General features: G+C 35.4%; 1 protein-coding gene across 3 annotated transcripts in view; it reads left to right on the forward strand.

Moving 5' to 3' along the window:
• Positions 1 to 23,270, forward strand: part of LOC150092574 (terminal uridylyltransferase 4-like) — a 583,753-nt gene that overhangs the window by 521,002 nt on the left and 39,481 nt on the right. For all 3 annotated transcript variants that reach the window (XM_090414413.1, XM_090414412.1, XM_090414414.1), the window contains exon 23: positions 17,497 to 17,576. In XM_090414413.1, the coding sequence (XP_090270539.1) occupies positions 17,497 to 17,576 (80 nt within the window). The remainder of the gene's footprint in view (positions 1 to 17,496; positions 17,577 to 23,270) is intronic.

Here is a 23,270-nt window from a genome sequence, read left to right on the forward strand (position 1 = left end):
CTCGAGACTTTAATGTTTTATAACGTCACATGATAACGTCACAAGATGCAGTTATTAATGAAGAGTTGACACTGCTTGTTGGTGAGAGTGAACATAAGGTACTTAGGTGGGAAGTGATGAAACAAGATAAGGTTACTGCCAAAAATGGATATATGTGTGAAAGAATAAAGAAGGTGATTATAGGAAGCTCTCTAGTTAGTTAGCATCAATACCTTGGGTAGATGAGCTGAGCAGAACAGATGTTGACAATGCATGGAAACTCGCACGGTAGCATCTGACAAAGGCAATGTATAATTGCATACCAAGGATTAAGCAAGTAAATAGAGTAGGAGTGAAATGGATAAACAGTGAAATCAAGCAAGCTGTGCTGAAAAGGAAAATATTATGGAGGAGGTACAAGTCAGTTGGTGGTGAGTGGATCCATGAAGAGTATATAGTGCAGGCTAGAAAGGTAACAAGCATGGTAAAAAAAATAAAAGGTGCAGTATGAAGGGAGATTGGCTGGTCATGCCAAGGTTAATTCAAGGGAACTTTTCCACTATATGACAAGCAAGAGAAAGAATAATTATGGCAGGTCAACACTTGTGGATAGTCTTGGCAGCAGAATAACAGTTGCAAAGGATATAGTGGAATTATTGAACGAGCCCTTTATCCGCATATATCACACTGGCATTAACGATGCAGTGCAATATGTAGAAGGGAGGAAAGTATTAGAAGAATTGGAAGTGAAGGGAGCCTCCGTAGCTCAGTCAGTACAGATGAAGCCCTTTGGTCAGAAGCATAATCACCAATATAATACAACATTGGATATCTAATCATGCTGAAATGAATATCTTTATATTTACTGTCATTGAACTGCCATCCATTTTCTCATACCCACAATTCCAGCCTATTCAAATCATTCTGCAAGTACTGCATATCAGCAAATAGCTGTATGTCACTTGTCAAATCCTTCCCAATATCATTAATGTACAGATTGAATAGCAGTGCACCAAGCACTGATTCTTGTGGTACACCAACGATTACCTTAAATCTTGCAGACTCGCACCCTCCACATACCACTTTTTGATATCTGTCAGTCAGCCATCTTCTTATCCACACTAATATTCTATAATCCAAACCCATATTCTCCAATTTATGCAACAGTCTACCATGCTGTATTCTGTGAAAAGCCTTAGCAAAATCTAAAAAAGTATCATAGTGTATCCATTCCCCTTGTCTAGTTCAATGGTAACATTGTTATGGAATGCAAGCGAGTTGCTAAAACATGACCTTCTCATAGTAAACCCATGTTGCTCATTGCAAAGTAGAGATTCACTGTCAACCCATTTCTGAATGCGAGCCCTAACCAATTTTTCCAAAATCGTCACCACCACCACTCCTGAAATACTAATTGGACGATAGTTGGGTACATTGGTCTTTGCACCACCCTTGTGCAGTGGAATTACCATACATCTTTCCATTCTAGTAGAATCTTCCCTGTTCTGAAACTCATATTAAACAGTCTAGTCAAAGGAATAGCCAGTTCAACTGAACACTCTTTTAGCACATGTTGCTGAATTCTTATTCAGTTTGTACAACAGTTCTAATACTTTTTTCTTCATCTTCATTTTCTTCTAAAACTAATTTCTTCATCCAGTGAAGAGGTAGCAGTGAGCTCAATGTCACAAACACCAGGTTGATAGCTTTTAACAAAATGGGCACTCATTAGTTAAACAACCTCTTCTGCATCTGTAACGCTCACTCCATCTGCATTTAGAAGAGTTATTCTTTCATATTCAGCAGCATATTGATAGAATTCTTGTGGGTTGTTTTTAGCATGCAGAGCCAGTTTCTTTTCATACTTGGACTTTGCTTTCCGTACAACAGTTGTGACTATTCTAGCCTGCCACTTATAATTTTCATAATGGACATCATCCTTATGCACATGGTATTCCTTCCACATCATCATTTTCTTACAAATCTCTTGCTTAATAAGATTACACATCCATTTGACTCCCACCCTATTTATTCTTCTAACTCTTGGGAAACATTTTGATATCGCATCATTTAAGTATTGTTTAAATGCTTCCCATGCATGTCGATATTCTTCCCATCCAACAACCGATCCCATTCCATTGAACTCAGTATACTTCTCAGTTTGTCACAATTTCCTGCTTTTTAGTTCAGCATGTAACCTTTTCTGAATGGAACATTCATAAACTTAGTCGTTTTCCAAGTGAGTACCGCATGATCACTGTCACCAACCAGAGGCAGAACAGTTACATCTTTAACTGAAATGCCCTATGACACTATAATCAATTCTAAAACTCTTTGACCTCGAGCTTCTTCTGTCATATGTTGCTTGAGGAAGTTGTCCTGCAAGCTCAATAAATGCATTTTCATTCTTCTCATGAGATTCTACTGCTACCCAATCAATATTTGGATAATTAAATTCTGCCATTATGATTACTCTTTTCGTGCTCATCTTGTCTATTTGGTAATGCATTTCTTCATCACTAACAACCAATCCTATTCTGTACCAACATCCCACTATGTAATTGATCTTGTTAGGTTCCACCTCACACCAGATGGCTTCAGACTCACTGCCGCATGAAATACTGTTAGGAATAGTAGTACTACAGTCATAGGTCTCTAACTGGATTCAAGTCATCCGATATCATTAGTAGCACAACCCCCTCTTCCCCTATCCTCTCTCTCTCTCCTTCCTAAAAACAGTGTACCCTTTACACTCGATATTAGTTAGTATGTCTGATTCTGATAGCCAGGTCTCGCTAATGTCTACAACCTGAGGTCCCAACATATTGACTAAGGCAACAAACTCTACCCCTTTGTTTCTGATACTCCTAGCATTCTTGTACAGACATAATAATCTACTTGTATGTTCTTTTGTATACTCTTGTCTGCAGTCTGCATGACACAGTTGGGCAACTTGCAGATCTCTATTCTTTTCTAGTTCCTTATACATGTAAACATCTTTGTATACGTTTGATGGGTTCAAACTGGACGAGCACAAAGTTGAAATCATCCTCTCTTAGTCAACATTTCCATGACAGAGACCATTCCCATCTTTAACACAGTTATATAACATTATTGCTCTTACATTCGCGTTCTCACCATTCCTCCTTTTATAATTTAGTTTTTCTGACTCTCTGTGTTAGGTCTCATACCAGTTATTAGTTTTTCTAGACTCCTGATACCAGACACATTCAAGTGTAGGCCGTCCCTCTTACACAAATCCAATCTTTCCTCAAACTCACTCCACACATCCAAAAATTCGCATCCATTCCTTCTATGCAGCCTACACATTGAATCTTTTGTCACTATCACACTTCTTCTTAATTCATTTTTATCATATCGAGGTAAAATACTGACGATTTTCACTTTCTCACTCTTCACTCTCTCTTCTTCCAGCAACCCTTTCATGTCCTCTCTCATATTCAACATACCATTACATTTTATCTGATCATCATAATGCAGTGAAACAGATAATCAATTTGCTTCATCTGTAGAGTGATGAACAGAAAGAAATTGATTATCTGTATGCTCTGATCTTCAAAGCGTGTTAGAAAATTGAATTTTGATTTGTTGGTATAATTCCAAAACGTATAAAATCCATCAACACTGCAATCAAAGAAATCCATTCAAGGCCACTTGAACGTGAGTAATTCATTCCTACACAAAGTATTATATAATGTAGAAAACAGTAGTATTATCAATCCACTGCCTATGACTAACCGCAACTACACCAACGCCATCTACTGCCGACCACCATTGGTATTTCCACACACAATCACAAACATCCATGCCCGAGGTGGGATTCGAACCCACAACCTTTTGGCTGGAGAGCGGATACACTAACCACTCATCCAACCAGGCTGACCTGAAGTATGTACTTCAGGTCAGGCATCATTTTTTTATCCAAGATGAAAATATCAGCATATTTAAGTTTGAGACCAGTTCACAGGTATAGTGCTGATAATGATCTCAAAGGAAGTCTATTGCAGGTAGTGTTTTTAGGAAAATGACCAGTAGAGACATTTTAAAAAAAAATAAAATAATAATAAAGAAAGAAATTAATTTATATAAAAAAATAAATTTCTTCACAATAACTATCTTAAGAAGCATATGATGGAAGCATCATGAGGTTTTTGGTTGTGCTGGATTTGGTGATATTCTCACAGGATGTGGTTGTGAATGAGGTATCAACACTGTTGGTGAGAGTGATATCATGAGGTATTGGTTTGGAAGGCACTCAAATAGGAAAAGGTTTTTATCAAGAAAGTATATACAGTATGTGAAAATATAACGTGGATAAATATGAGAAGCTCCGTATTCAACATCATTACAGTGTTTGATAGTTTTACAGAAAAGATGTTGACAATACATTGGAAAAGATATGCAGTATCCGACACAAACAGTGTGTAACTGCATACCAAGAGTTAAACGAATAGAGTAGGAGCAAAATGGATGAACAGTGAAATCAAGCGAGCAGTGTGGTAAAAAAAAGTTATGGACGAGGTACAAGACAGTTTGTACCTGATGCATGAAGAATATAAATGGCAGGCCTGAAAAGTGACAAGCATGGCTAAAAAAAGAAAAAGTAGAATATGAGAAGAAATTGGCCAGTCAAGTCAAAGATAATCCAAAGGATTATCTGCCATGTGTCAAGTAAGGGAAAAAATAATTATTGCAGATTGACACTGGTGGATAGTTATGGTAGCCAAGCAACCATAGCAAATGATATAGTGGAATTATTTAATAAACAGTTCATCAGTGTTTATATCATACTGGTGTAAATGATGTTGTGCAACATGTGGAAGGGAGGCAAGTATTAGGAGAATTAAAATTGAAAAATCAGAAGTGTATCAAGTGTTGCTTGGGTTAGGTGTTAACCCTCCAACAAGCCATGATGTCTATAGATATCCAGCTAAATCTGGATACGATTCTATAACATCTATTGAATAACATGGATAAGAAGTGCAATTTGATCTCACTATTTCATCCACCTCTGCCAGTAGGGCGGTTAATAAGGCTATGGGAATGGGTGGCATATCACCAAGTATTTTTAAAGAGTTAGCTATGCTCTTGACCTGGTTATTTAATGAGTGGGGAAGGTTTGTAAGGAGTGGATAGAAGGCAAAATGTTACCTCTCCACAAGCATGATTTTAGGACAGAAGTTTCCAATTCTAGACTGGTCTGTGTATCTGCAGTTGTGGTCAAAGTGTTGGAGAAACTGGTTAGGAATTGAATACAGAATTGGGTTGGTAGACATAAGATTCTCTATGATGATGATCAGCATGGGTTTGTGAAGTGCAGGTCTTGTTTTAGCAGTCTGCTTACATTTTATGTAAGGTAACAAATGCATTGGATAAGGTAAATGAACAAAGCCATTTGCTAGATTACCACATGACATTGGTAATAAGCTGCAGAAGATGGAATGGGATAACAGATTGATTAGATGGATTGAAGATTGGCTTTCTGAAAGATACCAGCAATTTGTGTATGATGGAGCAGTGTCTCAGAAAAGGAAGGTGACTGACCAGTGGAATGTCTCAGAGTTCTGTTCTTGGACCCCTGCTGTTTAATTTATTTATTAATACTATTTCATGTGGATTGACTAGGGATCTTCAAATGTTTGCTGATGATGCAGAGTTAGATAGAATTATCAGGAGTATTGCTGATGTTAATTCTCTACAGGAAGATTTGAATTGACATTTTGAGTAGGGTTCTAGTTTCATTATTAATAAATACAAGATGTTACACTTTGGGATGCAGAGATATAAAGCTAACTATTGTATAGGTGGAGCTGTACTTCAAGAAGTGAATGAGATTCAGGATCTAGGGGGTTATGGTACACAGTTAACTAAAGTTCTGAGGGCACATTGCAAGTGTTGCAAAGACTAAACATTGTACTTCTGTTATGATAAAAAGTACATTGATATATAAGGATAAGGAGATGGTGTTGGTTCCTGTCTATAAGGCATTGGTTTGACCACAAATGGACAACAGTCCATTTGTGGTTAGAAACACTAGTGAGGGTCCAAAGACCAAATTGATATCAGAATTCTGGAGTGTTGGTTATCAGAGTGGTTGATGGAACGTGGATAAATATGGTGGATAGGAGGAAAAGAGGAGATATGATAGAGACCTTCAAATTAGTTAAGAGATTCTATCAGATTAATACAGAAGGTATTATAAAAATAGTGGATCTTAAGAAGGAAAGAACAAGATACTATCCCTGGAAATTGTGTAAAGATGTGAAGGAGAGTGTGAGGAGCAAATTTTTTATATGGAGAGTTGGTGACTGGAATACATTGTGAATGCAGGGAGTATAAATAACATCAAATTTCATTATGATAGACACGTTGCTGGTTGAGTGGGCCTATCACTATGAGTCTGACTCTACTATATTAATAATTAAATATAAGAATAAAAGATATAAATTACATTGTGTTGGAGACTTAAACAGCAGAAATTAGATTAATCCCAAATCTACAGAATTTATTTAAGAAAATTTGGAGAAAATGGCAAGGCTAATAGTGGAAGTGTTTGCTAGATTTTAACTAATGACTCTGGTGGCCATTACTAACACCAAACTTAAATATATTCCAGCATAAAGATATGTAAAATTAATGCATTTAGTTTCTCCACACCCATCACACTTCCAGACAGTGCATTCCAACCGCCTACAACTCATGCAGAAAACTTACTCTTCATTCCCCCTTGCTTACCTCCCTATACAGTTTCCAGGGATGGGTCTCTCATTCTCCTTCTGTCTCCACGAATTCTGTGAAAAATCATATCTACAATTATTCCGATAATCCCTTACCAACTTATACATCTCGATCATATCCTCCACTCTTCCCTCCATCCACCAGACTCTGCAATTTTCATTCCTTCAATCTGTCTTCATATTCAACATTCCAGAGATCAGAAACCACATTAGTCAATCATCCCTCAACCCTTTCCAGTATTTCTTCATCCTGTTGAAAACCAGGTGACCAAATCTATGTACAGTAATCAATATGTGATCTAATCAAAGCCTTGTACAGTGGAATCATAACATCCTTACTCCTACATGTCAGTGTTCTCTGCATCATTGTCATAATGCGCTGTGCTATCTTCAAAATTTTAGCAAAAGATCCTTGAAATTATCGGTCACCAACATCCCCAGATCTCATCTCCTCCACCTCCTCTGAGATATCTCCACCAATCTTATACTCTGCATTCTATCTGTGTTTCCCAAACTTTAAAACCTTACATTTTTGATATGCTGAACTGGTGTACCATTTCTTTTCCTGTTCGCAAAGTCTATTCAAGTTCACTTGAAAGGCAACAACTGTTCTAATCCTCATAGTTCTTCCCAACTTTGCATCATCTGCAAGCAATTGTATATCACCATGCAAGCCCTTCCCAGTATCATTTACATACAAATTAATCAGCAGTGACCTCAAAACAGACCTTTGGGACACATTACCAGTAACTATCCTCTTCTGAGATATTTCTCTCCCTTCCAGAACTTGCTGATGCCTTTCAGACATAACCATTCCAGTGCTTGCATGTAACTTGTCATGTGCCAATCTATGAAAGGCTTTAGCAAAATCTAAATATAATACTATGTATATAACCCCTTTGTCCAATGCATCTGCTACCATGTTATAGTAAGTGAGTAGATTGCAAAAATATGATCTCCCATTAGCAAACCCATGCTGTCTATCAAAAATAATGTTGTTGTTGTTGACCTAATTCTGAATCCGAGTCCTTAATAGCCTCTCTCTGATACCTTTACCACAAGTCCAGATAAGTCTTAGTCTTATCATCCCTTTTGTGAACCAGAACAATTTTGCCCTCTTTCCACTTTCTTTAACACTAATGAATTAGATTTTTCGAGTGTTAAAGAGGTAAGTTAAAGCTGTTAATTTTCTGGAACTATCCCTCAAGACATCTGGTGATATACCATCAAGTCCTACAGCCTTATCAACATCAAGTTTACTCAATAACTCTTCCTCCCTTTCCACTGCTCTCCAGGTCTGCATGATGTTACTTCCACAAGGTTGAAATACCTTCATAAATTGCTTATGTAACATCTGTACTATATCTTCTTCACTGGCTATCATTCTATCATTTTTCCCAACCAGTGTCAATCTTATTGACACTGGTTGGCTACGTATTGAAAGAACTCCCTAGGATTTATTTTGGTCTCATTGGCTAACTCCTGCTCATAATGCACTTTTGCTATCCTTTCCAAGTGAATTATCTCCCTTGCTTACTCTTTTTACTCATCAAGCAATGAGATAATCAAATTCAAGACCCTCGATCCCTTTGTGCCCCCTCTCTTACATACTGCTTAAGGTAGTCGTGTTACAAAAAAAAATCAAGAAATTCATTCTCTTTGTCCCAGGTGCTGTCTCCTCCCATCAAGTGCATTATCTTTTATATTCAAAAAGGTTCTCTAACCATTAGATATAAGAAGGCTTTAAATATTCAATTTACTCACCTAACTAGTCATTCCCCCAAACTTATATGTTAACTCAGTGGTTTCTCACAGCCAAGTAACTTGACTTTCTAGAAACCTAATTAATGCTTTGATAGAGATTAGATAATGCTGTTTACACAGTTTTAGTGACTGATCAGTTGTACTAGGGTGGTCTGAAATGTTCTTGGCCTAACAATGAAAAAACGAATTTATAATTTCAATTTTAATTATTTTTATTTTTCAACATAATCTCCCTTAAGACTAATACGTTTATTCCAGCAATGCTCCAGCGCTATTATCCCTTCCCTGTAGTAGTTCTCAGTAAGATCTGCAAAATACCCCTCTACAGCTGAAATCACCTCTTGATTTGAAGAAAAATGCTGACTAGTGAGGAAGAGTTTTAGTTTTGGGAAGAGAGAGAAGTTAGAAGGAGCCAAATCTGAAGAATAGGGTGCATGTTCCAACAATTCATAGTGCAGATTCCTTAATTTTCCCATTGCCAAAACACCTTTGTGGGGAGGTGTATTGTCCTGATGAAACATGATTTTTTTTCTTCTGCATACCGGTCTTTTCTCATGAATTTTTTTGTCTAGTCTGGTTAAAAGATCGGAATAAAATTCTCCAGCTATTGTTTTACCCTTTTCAAGATAATTAATAAACAAAATTCCTTTAGCATCCCAAAACACCAATGCCATGACCTTTCCTGCTAATGGAACCAATTTTGTCTTCTTTGGCGCTGAATAACCATCTTCTGTCCACTGTTTTGACTGTTTGGATTCTGGTGTGTAATGGTGAATCCAAGTCTCATCCATGGTAATAAATTGATGCACAAAATCAGTTTTATTCTTGTTAAAACTCTCCAAGCACTGTTCAGAGATTTTCATGTCAGTGCGTTTTTGATCTGCTGTGAGAAAGCATGGCACCCATCTTGCGCAAAGCTTTTTTCATTTTACAATTCTTCATGCAAAATATATCCTACACATTCTTTTGAAATGTCTGTAGTCTCAGCAATTTCCTGCACTTTGAGATGCACTATACTCGTCGGTCATCCAATACCATATCGTGCATTGATCAATGATTTCTGGTGTTGTTACACTTTTTGGACATCTTTCACGTGGATCATCTTCAAGGCTGGTATGGCCACGTTTAAACTCGACAGCCCATTTCTTAATTGTCGAAAATAAAGGAGAAGAGTGCCCATAAACTTTTATGAACTTTGAATGAATTTTTTTTTGGTGTTAAACCTTCTTTTACAAAGAATTTTATAACTGCACAATACTCAATTTTATGCATTTCAAGGGATACAGACAACACTTTTGGTTCAGACAGCTGTATAAAATGAATGACTTGCAATTTCACATGGATGTTTGATGACAGATATACCAACTTAGAAAAAAAAAATCTTGCCAATAGTGTTGCCATTTATGGTCGAGGCCGAGAATGTTTCAGACCACCCCGGTATGTACTTTCTGCTGATTGGCTTTATCATATCCATCCTTATACAACTTCCAGTCAGTTGAAACTGTATTATAAAGGTGCTTCACATAATAGACTGGATTAGAATCTTCATCCGTTCAACCCAAGGGCATCTTTTTATTAACAAAAGCTGCAGAGGATAACTAGTTGATACCATTAATTTTATTTTAATTTATTCATTTTTTAACCAGAGGTACCAGTTCTTCTATAGTTTTTTATAGTAAACTGTTTGTGTTCTTGTATTTCATTATTATTATTACGATGAGTCTGTTGATGCCATGGAGGTTACCAAATAATAATAATAAGAAGAAGAAGAATAAAATACAAGACCACAAACAGTTCATAACCAGCAGCATGTTTATCATAATGAGCTTTGGAATTATTTAAGCTACCTGCACTCACAACACACTCAGGCTACACACTTCACTCTCTAACAGTTCTTCATATAAAAAAAAAATCTAATCCTCACACTCCTCTTTACCAATCTCCAGGTGATGACCTGGATGGAAAGTTAATAGTAATTAACTTTATGTTTGTGTTAAAAGGAAGAAACAGATGTTTAGAATTATAATTAACTAATTTTTATTTAGTTTTTAAATTATGAACCAGTATTTCATCTTGTCAACAAGACATCTTCATAGACACAAGGATATAAGATATTTATGTGCACATGACACAACATCAGGAATGTGAACATATGCCGAGTTTAAAATTATATAATCCTATATTCCTAACTCTCACCTTTTGTTAGTATAGTGAGAGGATCTTGATCATTCAACTGACAGTTTCATGATAATAGTCCCTGTGATTTGTTAAAAGTGAGGTAGTCGTATTTATTTAGGTTAGGAAAACGTTTTAGAGCTATGACATGTTCCATAAACAGTCTCTCAAATTTATATTCACATCTGTATAACAGAGTCCCCCCCCCCCCACACACACACACACAGAGAGAGAGGCCATGTTGTGGGTTTGAGAACAATGAAATCTAGCACAATATTTTAAAAGTTTTCCATGAAAAGATTGGTAGTAGGAGAGACTGGGTAGTCCACATAACCTTGTCGTCCGTTTGTTTGTAGGGTTGTTTTTTTTTTTTCCATGCCATTCAAAATAACAGAATGCATTGTAAAGCTGAATAAGTTCTGATATTTCTTCTAGAAGTACATTAGCAAAAAAAAGGAAGCTTTACCAATACTGATCAAAATATCACTATTTTCTTTCGAAGATTATGCTGTGCTAGCTGGATTCGAAGTGGATAGAGTTAAAACATCCTTCAACCTTGTAAAAAAATTATTAGTTGGCCTCATCCACTCATGAAAAGATCCTCTCCATTACCTAGATAATTCTACCATCTACAACAGTATTGTGTTACTTCTTCAAATTGATGCATTTTGATCCAACTAAAACAGGGGTTCCCAACCCTATGCCCGTGGGCACCATGGCTCCCGTCGACCAATTTGTGTGTGCCCGCCGCTGTTCAACCGTGTGCCGTATAGTTTGAAATAATCACGCAACAATTCATGGCATGCTATATGATGCATGTGTTAATGACACATGACAAGTATTAAATGCATACAATGTAAAGTAGACACGCATTTGAAGTTGTTCATTCCAGTTTAAGAACTAGAATATCATCATATTCTCCTAATTATGAAGCACTGGCCAATGAAATGCTATGCCAAAGATCACACTAACTTACATATATATAGATTTAAGTTTATAATTTTTATATAATGTAAACTTTTAAGTAATAAAACATTTGATTATACTGTAAACTTTGTATGTATTCATTTAACAAACGAATTCAAAAAATTTGCTTGAAAAATTAGATGGTGCCGGTCGCCCTATTGGTATTTTAGAATGTGCTCTAGGAAACAAAAAGGTTGGGAACCCCTGAACTGGAAGGACACAATTTTTTGCTGGATGAATATAGAAAAAATATCCAGTATCTAATTACAGCTGCTCTGGGAATGCAAACATTGCCCTTAACACAGATTATTTGATTCGGCGGTGGGAAAAAATGTTATACAGATGTAAATATAAATCTAACTGTTTTTGGAATCTTTTTTAAGATCACTGTCTCAGCTCTACAGTGATCTGAACCTAAATAAATATGGCTGCCTAAGTTGACCAAAAATCAGTGGCTGAACAATGAACATCTCCTCACCAGACCCATAGAACAATGTTTCTCAAACGGTATGCCACCAAATTTTGTTAGTAAAAATATTTTCATTCAAATTGCCTGCATGTTTGTTATTTATACGATTATATTTATATAAAAACTTCTGTCATCCTAATATTTATATAACATTGGTTTATTTTGCTGCAAATGCTATACTAAAGCACCACCAATTGACCGTCAGTAATGCGACAATGATTATTTCATCAAGTTCTGCAGGCTATTTGGATTAACGTGATTGCTTATGGTTGTGTGGTGTGAATGCCTAACCTAGAATCATATATAACTAATATAATATATTAATATTCCTCTGCACTTCATTTCACATTGAAAACAAGGCACTTGCATAATAAAATTTAAAATCTCTCAAATTTTTCATTTTTGTCATGTCTTACTATAAAAATATGTATTGTGTAATAAAATTTAATATGCTCAATGTACTGTAAACTGTAAAATATTATAAATTTACAGTTAATTACACCAGAGTCAGTTGCCATGACAGAAATTTGTATTGCCTATGTACCACAGTCTGAAAAAGTTTGAGAACTACTGACAGTAGGATTCTAGGTTACATAATTTGAACTTGGCATGAGCTTGCTGTCATGTCTGCATATATATCACATACACTTGTGTTTTTGTAATTGTCTTGGTGACCATCAGTTAATAATTTAATACCTAAATAAAAGTTAGTTGATTACTATTCCTAAATATCTTTTTCTGCCTTTAAACAAAAGCATGGTATTAATCACCATCTAAGTATTCATACAGTTAATTAAGTGTTTTAATTAAAATTTTTGAACTAATCTTGCACGATATTGGTCATAAGAGTTTTTTTTTTTCATTTTTAAATAATTTTTATTTATTCTTATGGCAAAAAGAATACAATTCAGCTGTTAGTTAATGTCTAGTGCAGAAAGCTGAGTCCAGGGCCTCATCTGTCTCCTCTTGGATGTCTTGGAGGTTACCATGAAATTGGCACCTTGAGCAGTTTCATTCACTATCATTCATAATGTGAGTGATTGTCTGAGCTATGGGGAAACAGTCGCAATAAGGGTGGTCTGACAGTTTCCATTTGTGCACATCTGGTAGGTAGCCACATCTGCCCTGGTTTGCTCTGATCCTGTTGAGAGATGACCAAATCTTCCTAGAAAGAGCAAAACCAGGCTGCACTGCACAGGGATCTTCAATCAGGAAGCCATTTGTTGGTAGATTGTTGGACTGGTGTTTTCTCCATGTGTCAGATGCTGATGGTAAGGCAGCTGAAGAGAGAGACTTTGTTCGTGGACCAGAAAGGGTTTCTTGATTTTAGGTAAAGACTAGGTGGATTTTTGAAAGTCCAATGCAGGATTTTTCCCTCCAGTTCATCTGGGTTTTTTTTATCTTGCAAGCAGGCAAACCGGCCCGTGAACACACATGGATTACAGTCATGAATTTTGCCCTTAGGGGATGAAGCAGAAGAGTTGTGAACTGGCTGCATTAATACACCAGTAACCCCTCATTAGGAGGGGACTCAACCCTTCCTAGGGCAGATGAGAAGGATAACATAGGGTAGTGCAGGGGCAGGAGCAGGTTGCTCATTACTTTATTAAATTCTTTAATCAAGGCTTGCATTCTCCATATATTTGGTGGAGCAATGTTGGATAGCAGGCAGCCAGGGGAGGGGGGGGGTGCTTCTCAGCATCCCATTAATTGTGCGCATGGTAGAGTTTAGCTGGGTATCTATGATGTTAGTATTTGCACTTCTTTCCCATATGGGGGCAAAATATTCTGTTGCAGACAACCTTAGGACTTCTGCCCCACAACCAGCTTGTTCCAGAAAGCCTTGAAATTATATTATTTCTCATTTTAATTTTGTTGGACAGCTTGGTGATGTGCCTTTTATAGATTAGGCTTCTGTCCAGGATCACTCCAAGGTATTTCGGATAAGGCTCATGTTCTACCATCTTGCTGCAGAAAGAGGTTGAGATATCTATTTGCCTCTGCATTGTGTAGGTGGAATATTGCAGACACAGTTTTTGTTGGATTTGGCTTCATGGATCATTGCTTGAAGTACTTTTCCAGGATATTTAGGTCTGTGTTTAAGGTTGTTTCAAGGTTGGCAAAGGAGGTAGACTGGTGTAGGATCGCTAAGTCATTGGCATACATGTATTTGCTTGAGCTGATGTCAGACATAGATGTTGAAGAGTAAAGGGGCTAACATAGAGCCCTATGGGAGACCATTGTGGAGGAATCTGGGCCTGCTCTTTTTTCCACCAATATAGATCCCAATCTTTCTGTTGGAGAGAATGGATTCGAAAAGCTGGAAATTTTTTTTTGTCACCTTATATATTGTGCAGTTTTAGGAGGATGCCCCTAATCCAGACTGTGTCAAAGCTGATGTTAGGTCAATGAAAATGACTCTGGATTTAAGTTTCTTCTAGAAGTCTGCTTCATCAGTGTTGTTCAGGTCACATCAACTCCTTCCTGGCCTGAAGCCAGCTTGTTCATTCAGGAATGCTCTTTTGATGAGTGGTGAAATTCTTTTAAGGAGAATTCTTTCAAAGAGCTTAAAGGTGGACCAAATCAAGGAGATAGACTGTAGAGTCTTGACATTATTTGGATCTTTCCCTGATTTGGGCACAGCAATTATTTTGGCTTCCCTCCATAGTTTTGATAGTTCTCCAGTTATTGTAATTTTTGACAACTGGGCATCCAGTCATGTTTGACCTCATTGGCTGAGATGTTTGAAAAACTCTGAGAGGAGACCATCCATTCCTGCAGCCTTGCCATTCTTGATGAGTATTAAGGTTTTCTGTACCTCTTCCAGAGATACTGGGTGTGCAAGTTTAGGAAGCTTAGGGCTCATCTTCAGGTTTTTTCTGATGGTAGATTACACGGTTATTTTTCTGGTAGAGCTAGGATGTATCTTGGAGGTTTTCAGTAGATGAATAGCCATTTGTTCTGGATTTACCTCTGATGGTTTGTATGTTGTTGGTTCTGCCTCACCTAATTTTCTCAGAAGTTGACCACTTTTTCCGGCTAGTTTTGGTGAAGTTAGTTTCATGGATAGTTGAGATCCATCTATCCTTTCTGTTTTTTGTTGAGCATTGCTATGACCTTAGCATCAGTTGGGTCTTCAGTTTCTTCATATTTGGCTAAAAGTTCTTCAGTTTCCTTGCTCCAGCTTGTTTTCTGTTTTCTGTAGCCTCTGAAAATAGAGACTTTGGCTGCAGTTTTGATTAGTTTAACAAATTTGGAGTAGCTCTTAGGGTAGGTGGTATTACTGTAATGGTTTGTTCAATTTGTTTCTCAAGTGCATCCCAGTTGGATCTGTGAGGATTCCATCTAGCAGTTGCTGTGCCAGTGTGATTGGGATTGATGTACCTGTTTCTATTAGTGTAGGATTGGCTGTTAGGGAATCTGTTGAGATTGTTGGCAGAGGGTGGTCTTCATAGTCTTTAGAGACTATGCACAGATCTGTGGTGTAAGTTCTGTTCCATTTGAAAAGTGCCTTCTTGCTTGGCATCGTAGGTAGAATATAGGTTATGTGTATCCATCCAGTTAACCAGATTATCACCATCTTGGTTGTTAGAGGAATATCCCTACAGATGGTGTGATGAGAGTTAAAGTCACCAACATAGATAGCAGGTGAGGTGGTGGCAGGTCCATCTGGTCAGGCCAGGATTACAGTGGTGGTTTGTAGACATTGTAGATGGTGGTATTTTGAATTTTAATGCCTATGGAGTATTCTGTTTCAGGCAGGTGTTGGATTATATCCTTGAGTCTGGGCCAGATTTAGGTTGCCAGCATGCTTGGGATGGCAGTTATAAGACATGAGAATTAGGCCTGGGATTAAATAATGAATATGATTGGCAAATTGTTTTGCAATATACTTTTGCCTGATAAATATGTTAGGTATTAATGATAAGAAGATGTTTTTATTGGAATGATTATCATTGTTGTCTTCACTAAATCTCTGTGGTGTCAAAAAAACAATGTGGAGTCCTCACTAGCAAATAGAATGCCATCAGATATTATATCTTTTATCTTTAACTTTAAGGCATAATTCAAGGTGTATGTCTGCACCCACCATATTCTTTGGCAAAGCATTCCATTCACCTTTCAATGACCAAACAAAACACCTGTTTCTTGCACACTCATTGTATAACTTCAGGGATTGTCTCTTGCATGTATTTATGCATGGTGTTACTCCTCTTCCTATCCATCATATTGTATAGATAGCATGCCTTAAATTTGTTTTCATGATCATTATTCCAAAGACCTCACACTACCCGAATCACTCTTCTGTGGACTTTTTCCAAATATCTTCTTCTTCTTAAAACTATATGATTGAATCTGGGAGTTTACCACCAGTCAACACAAAGTCATTATACAACTTCTTAAACTCATCCACCATTTTCATTTTCACCATCCTCTCAAGCTATGCATTGAATGCTCTTACCACTCACCATGCAAAAAACTTATTTCTTACCTTTCTACCCACTACTTCCTTTTGAAACTCCCAGGAATAGCCCTTTTCCATGTTCCTTCCTCTTAATCTGATAAGAATCCTTCAACAGCTTAAATGTTTCAGTCACATCCCCCCCCCATACACACACACACCCTTTTTCTTCTATCCATCAATTTCGGCACTCTGCCTGCCTCAGTTTATCTTCATAACCAAAAATGTACAGTTGAGATAACATTTTTGTTGTTCATCTCTGTATCCTCTCTAAGGTTATCTTTTCCCACTTCAAATCCCAGTGACCAGATCTGAGCACAAAAATCCAGATATGATTAACCGATGGGTTAAACAGCAATGATCTTAAAGTAGCCCCCACCCATGCTATAAGGACCTGTTTTATGCCTATACATAATACTAAACCTTTGATTAGGACCTTCTGCATATAACTGAGATTCTATTGTAATTTCTAAGTAAATACTAAAGTATGCCCTCTCCCCTCAGTCTTGTTATCAATCTCATCAGTTACACTTCATATTGTTGGGGTTTTGGTGAGCACTTGTGTGTGTGGTATTGATGTATATATATAGTGATCTCTGAGCTATCTGACCTTCATACATTTGAGCCTTTGATTAACTGAATCTTCAATTATTCGACCAGAAAATGATTTCCTACTGCGGTCATATAATTGAGGATCAGGCTGACCTGTAATTTCAAATCAATCTTGTCACCACCTTCTTCCACTCCACTGTGAAGAATACCCGTTAACTTTTTATAATGTCACTGGTAGGTTTATGGGTTTATAAATCTGTTGACTTACTTTGATTGTTAATACTTTATGAAGAAGCAGTTTGATGCCTTAAATTGACTTAAAAGTGAATGTAATGTTTTCACATTTGCTTATTTTCATTCTTTTATATTAGTGAATCTGTACATCATGAAGGCTTTCATTCGTGGAAGGGAAGTATTTGGTACACCGTGTATACCTATTATTTCACATAAAGTGAGTATCTGTTCTCATTATTGATGATATTACAAAAACTGTTCACATTATTTATTAACATTTACAGTTAGAATGATTGCCAACAATCATTCTAACTGTAAATGCTCTAACATATTGAGTCATCAAGATCAATGTATAATTCTCTCTCTCTCTTATTCTCATTTCCAGTTTTGTTTATGGCACATTGAAGGGAGTTTCATTTTTTATTTTTTTCTACCATACATTTGGAATATATTTAAGACATTCCATCATGTTGTAGAGGTGACTTGTCAACAAAGATGATACAGCCAGATGTGCAGAAAACTTGATACACATATCAGATTTATTGTTATATAACAATGCTACAAACAAGAAATTGGTCTTGTAAAAATGTAAAGAAAATGTATGTGCTTTAAGCAAATCAACAACAAATAGCTCTTCCTTGTAGGTTGAGGCCATAGATTTGAATTGAGCTATGGTATCCTGTTTTTTTTTTTTTTTTTTTTTTTTTTTTTTTTTTTTTTTTTTAATAACTGCCATAATTTGCTGTAAAACTAGATATCACACAAAGTTATTTTATAGTATCTTGTCATTTAACTTTTTGCTATAAATTTTTGTCCTTTTACAGAGTTACTGTTTGCCAAGTTTTTATTGAAAAATTTATAAGAAATAAATACTAACTATTCAGTTATAAATTCATTTATAACTTTCAGTATACAAGTAATAACTTGTGTATTTGAAAGATGTTAGGTATTAAAAATCATCTCTGCTGTATATTGAAAGTCATCACTATTATCATTCTCCCTTTTTGCGTGATTTTTGTTTGCATATTAATAGCACACCCACCCTTACTGCCTGCCTAAATTTAAAAGTGTGGTATCCCAAGCATAAATCATTCTAATGGCCATAAGGATTAAATGTATCAAAAATGTAAGCTCCTCATCCATGTTATTGTGATATTTTCTTTGAAGTTAACAATGAGTAGTTATAAATACTATCAGTTAGTTTGAAATTTCATTGCTCTGTTGATGGAATTAGAAGCAGATCATTCAGCAGAGTTAAAATTGTATTATTTGGACTTAAAGGTAGTCTGAATGTTTCTGCCTGAGGGTGTCCTTGTTTTGAAGTGAATTTCTTGCATGTCATAGTTTTGCTCTTTCTCTCTTCCATTCATATTTGCAATCTGAGTTACTTTTACTTTGTGATGTGTTTTCTATAGGTACCTAGGTATAAAATATTAAGTTAAATCATTTTTTTGTATGAAAGTTTGCCAGATTGAGTGTAGACAGAAATTAAAAATCTTGTCATTTTCATTGTGAATGGGAACATGACTTTTTATTATTATTATTTTATTTTTTTAAATATATGGGAAATGTTTATGTGGAAAGCAATGGACTGACTCTGAAAAGTGATACAGAACAAAGAAATTTGTTAAAAAAAACTCACTACTTCAAAAAAACACCAAAAAGAAGTCGCTCGCAACTTCTTTTTGGTCATAATTTTCACATATGAATTTCATCAAAGAAAATATGGGAGGGGGAGGGCATTCATGCATGACCTTCTAGATTGCAGCATAAGACTTGGTGTAATGAATTATTCATCACACATTAAGAAAATAGTGGATGGGAATGACTGCTGGTTTTGCCACAAAAAATGTAAAATTAATTTCAGTTTTGTATCTGAACTATTTGAAGTTACTTTTATATTGTTTTTTTTTTTCTTCCCTCCGTACCTCTCCACTTATAATTACATTTAAGAAGTGATCCTGGTGTTTAGGCTTATATGTTGATTCTCATGCATCGTGTTGTTTCCTCTCATTTTCCCTCATAATTTTCATATCTGTGATCTCTGGATCAGATACTTCATTTCTAATCTAACTCTCATATCCATATGGTAAAATTGATTTGAACTCTGTCTTGTATTCTGACAGAGTATTTTGATTTTGACTGATTTTTCTTGTTTCATATAAATTTTTTGAGGGACTTCTCATCATGTCAAATGTGTAACCTGTCCTGTGGGATTACTGCAGTTGATGTGTCTTATTTCCCTACCTAATTTTAGAGGATACCACCTGTACAGAATAAAGAATTAGCTTAATATCCATACGTCATCTCCTTAGTGCCTGTAAACTGATCATACAGGCTCTGTCATATCTCTCCTTAACTTCATTCACTAACAAAGCACTCTCCTCCACCCCTGACTACCCATTTTGCTCATTCACAAGTTTTCAATTTGGGGAAGAAAAAAAAAAAAAATTAGAACCCATTGCTGTTTCTGATGTCCTCACTGATGCACTTCTCACTTTTGGAGTGACAGCAGACTTCATATGCCTGCTGTCACCCCAAAATCCCCAGCCTCATGAATTTCTTGCAAGATAGTCCCAGTGTAATGCACAACACATGATATTTTTCAGCCCAAAGTTCATGACCTTACTTTTTGTCACATTGAACTTATAACCATTCTCATTTTCTCAAACTGTCAGTCTATTTAAATCATTTTGCATGATCTCTACATCATACAAAATGATTTATCACTATATATGTATAAATCAAAAAAATAAAATAGTGGTCCAAGCTGAGGTGGCATACCACTAGTTACCTACATCATCATTGATTTTGCACCACCATATACTACTATTTGATGTCTGTCTATCATCCACCCTCTTATCTATCACCAGCTTCATGTCCCTTCCTATTTAATTTGTTTCAGTTTTTGTAATAGATTTCCATGTAGAATCCCGTCATATGTCCTAGAAAAGTCTAGCATTGTCTTGGTGTAGCCATTTCCTTTATTTAATTCAAGTGTCACTTTTTATAGGAAGTAAGTTAATTAGGAAGGCAAGACCACTTCTTCACACAGGGATGCTGTCTACCATACAGTATCATGTTCCTATTTTTTCTATTCTTGAACTTGCATCTTAACCAGCATTTCTGATACATGAACCACTACTCCAGAGATACTGATCAGTCTGTAATATATAGGATGGCCCATAATTCATGGGACATGCTGTAGAAAGGGCCCATCTTTGTGAAGCAACTGTATAAGTTTTCAGCATCACCAGATTTGTTTTTATTAGTTATGAAAACACAAATCTGGTGATGTTAAAAAAATTAACATTTTCAACTTTACAAAGAATGGCCCTCTCTATGGAAAGTTCCATCACTTATGGGCCACTCTGTACTATCAGTGCTGAGATTTAAGCAACCCTTTCTATTATTATGATAATGGAATCCATATAGATTATAAACAACAAGTGGGATAATGTACAACTCAAGCTTATATGGGATATACAGTGGAACTACTTCTAACCACCGATTTGAAACTTTATATTGCTCTATATAATTTCATTTATACCATAAATTTTTAATGTATTGAAGTTTTGTTCTTGGCGCTTTTTCATGTGATTTTCAAGATGAATAAATATGAATAAAGATACTGATCATCATCATAACACTCATTACGATAGACCATATTGGTCTGTTCTGGTCTCATTATCCATGTAATATCCTCTTATGAGGTCTACCTGGCCTTCTCTTTCCAATTGGTTTATAACTTATTATTTGTTTAGGATATCTGTTGTTTGCCATTTGATTTACATGTTCTATTCAATTTTGTTTGTAATTGTGTAGTTTTTCTTCTATTGATTAATTCTTAGTTCTTTTAAAATATCTTTGTTCCTTTTTTGGTCTAATAATGTGTATTTTGCCATTCTTCTCATGAATCTCATTTCACTTGTTTTTATTCTTTGTTTATCTTGTTTGTTTGTTGCCCAAATTTCACTGCCATATAGGCACTGCTAAAGTATTGTATATTTTCAAGCATGTTTCTTTTTGTACACTATTTAGAATGAGTGTTCTATTTATCAGGCCTATAATCTGTAAAAATTTGGTAGTTTTTAATTTTATCTCCTTTTCTCCTTCACATGATATGTCACATCCAAGATAACGGAAAGTATTTATCTGTTCTGTTATTTAATTATTAATAACTATTTTACTTCTAACTGAAGTTTGTCCACAAAATGCCATTGTTTTAGTTTTATCTGTGGATATTTTCATTCCAAACTCTTCTACTATAATGTTTAAATTATATATTGCTCTTTGTAAATAGTCATCCTTTTCTGATATTATTACCTGATCATCTGCAAATAATAAGAGTATTTATTTTGTTATTCTGGGAAATATTTATACCTGGATTGTTTAAGGTGTTCCACTATATTAATATTTCATTAATATAAATATTGAAAAGTCTTGGAGACAGAGGACATCCCTCTTATGGCTTGGTTTATAGATTGTTTTTCAAACATTTTTTTTTCCATTTAATTTTAATTTTATTTCATTATCTTTGTATATATTCAATATTTCATGTATTAAAATACTAGTTATATTTATTTTTTTGCAATACATCAAACAGTATATATCTTTATTCTTTGTCAAATGCTTTTTCATAATCTATAAACAAAATGAGTTTTTAAATTAAATTCTCATCTTTTCTCTATGAGTAGTTTTAAAGAAAAAACTGCATCCATTGTAGAATGTCCTTTTCTAAATCCATTTTGACATTCTAATAATATTTTTTCTGTATATTTTCAATTTTTCATTAAGTATTCTACTGTATATTTTGTAACATGTATTCAATAAACTAATACCTCTGTAATTAGCAGGTTTTGTTTTATCTTCCTTTTTAAATATAGGTATTACTATACTTGTATTCCATTCTATTGGTATTTGTCCATTTGTATATATTTAATTTAAAAATTTTAATCTCTGATAAAATTTTTTCCTAGCAAATTTATACAGTCCAGAGTTTATCCCATCTTCTCCTGCTGATTTGTCATTTTTTTATTTTACTTAGGTTGTCCTTTAATTCTTTCATTGTTATTATGTCATTTAAAGTATTTTGTAAGTTTTTTGTGTAATTTTTTTTATGTTAGTACTATCTGTCCAAAGATCCGTAAAGTAATCCAAGAATTCTTTTTAATCTATTTTACAATTTATATTTGCAATTTCTTTTATATCTGCTTTCATGTGGTTTAGTATTTTATATGCACTGAGTCTTATTTTGTATATGTCGTTTTCTAGATAAGATACACATTTTTACCAGCTTTCTCTGTGTCTCTTTCTGGTTTCTCTTTTGTATATAAAGATACTTAACTGTTATATTCCCATGATTGACTGTTTTTCATAAAGCAAAAATTGTCTCGACAGCTCTTATTTGGACTAAACTCATCTTGTTCCTTTCACTTTTCTGTTCAGTGTTTTTAACCTTTTTCACAGAGTGAGAAGTAAAACTAAATATGAGAATCATAACAGAAATTCCACTTGTGGCACTTCCTCTGAGATTATCACATATAGTTTATTTCACTTTTATCAGCTAGAATGATAAAAGCTCTTCTCCAGTCATCTGGGATTCATGTATTCTGGCAAAACTTTCTAAATTCCGCAGCATAGCTTCTGCAAATTGTTCTATTCTGATGACTTTTCTTATTTCTTTTATATTTATTTTTAATTAATTGCATTACAGTACCCTAATGGTAGGGCAATAACTAGCTGGCATCAATGGCACATGCATGCACACACACATACATAGCGTGCATACCATCGATGCATAATTATATGTCAAAGCCTAACCAACACCTTCTCTAGGTATCCTGTTCATAATTCGCTGATGCATCCTCCATGTGACCAACATTCCTTGAGGAGCTCAGAGGAAAAGTAT

This window comes from Typopeltis vanoorti, chromosome 25, assembly GCF_054136105.1.
Source record: "Typopeltis vanoorti isolate ZY-2024b chromosome 25, IOZ_Tvanoo_1.0, whole genome shotgun sequence".
Taxonomy (NCBI): domain Eukaryota; kingdom Metazoa; phylum Arthropoda; class Arachnida; order Uropygi; family Thelyphonidae; genus Typopeltis; species Typopeltis vanoorti.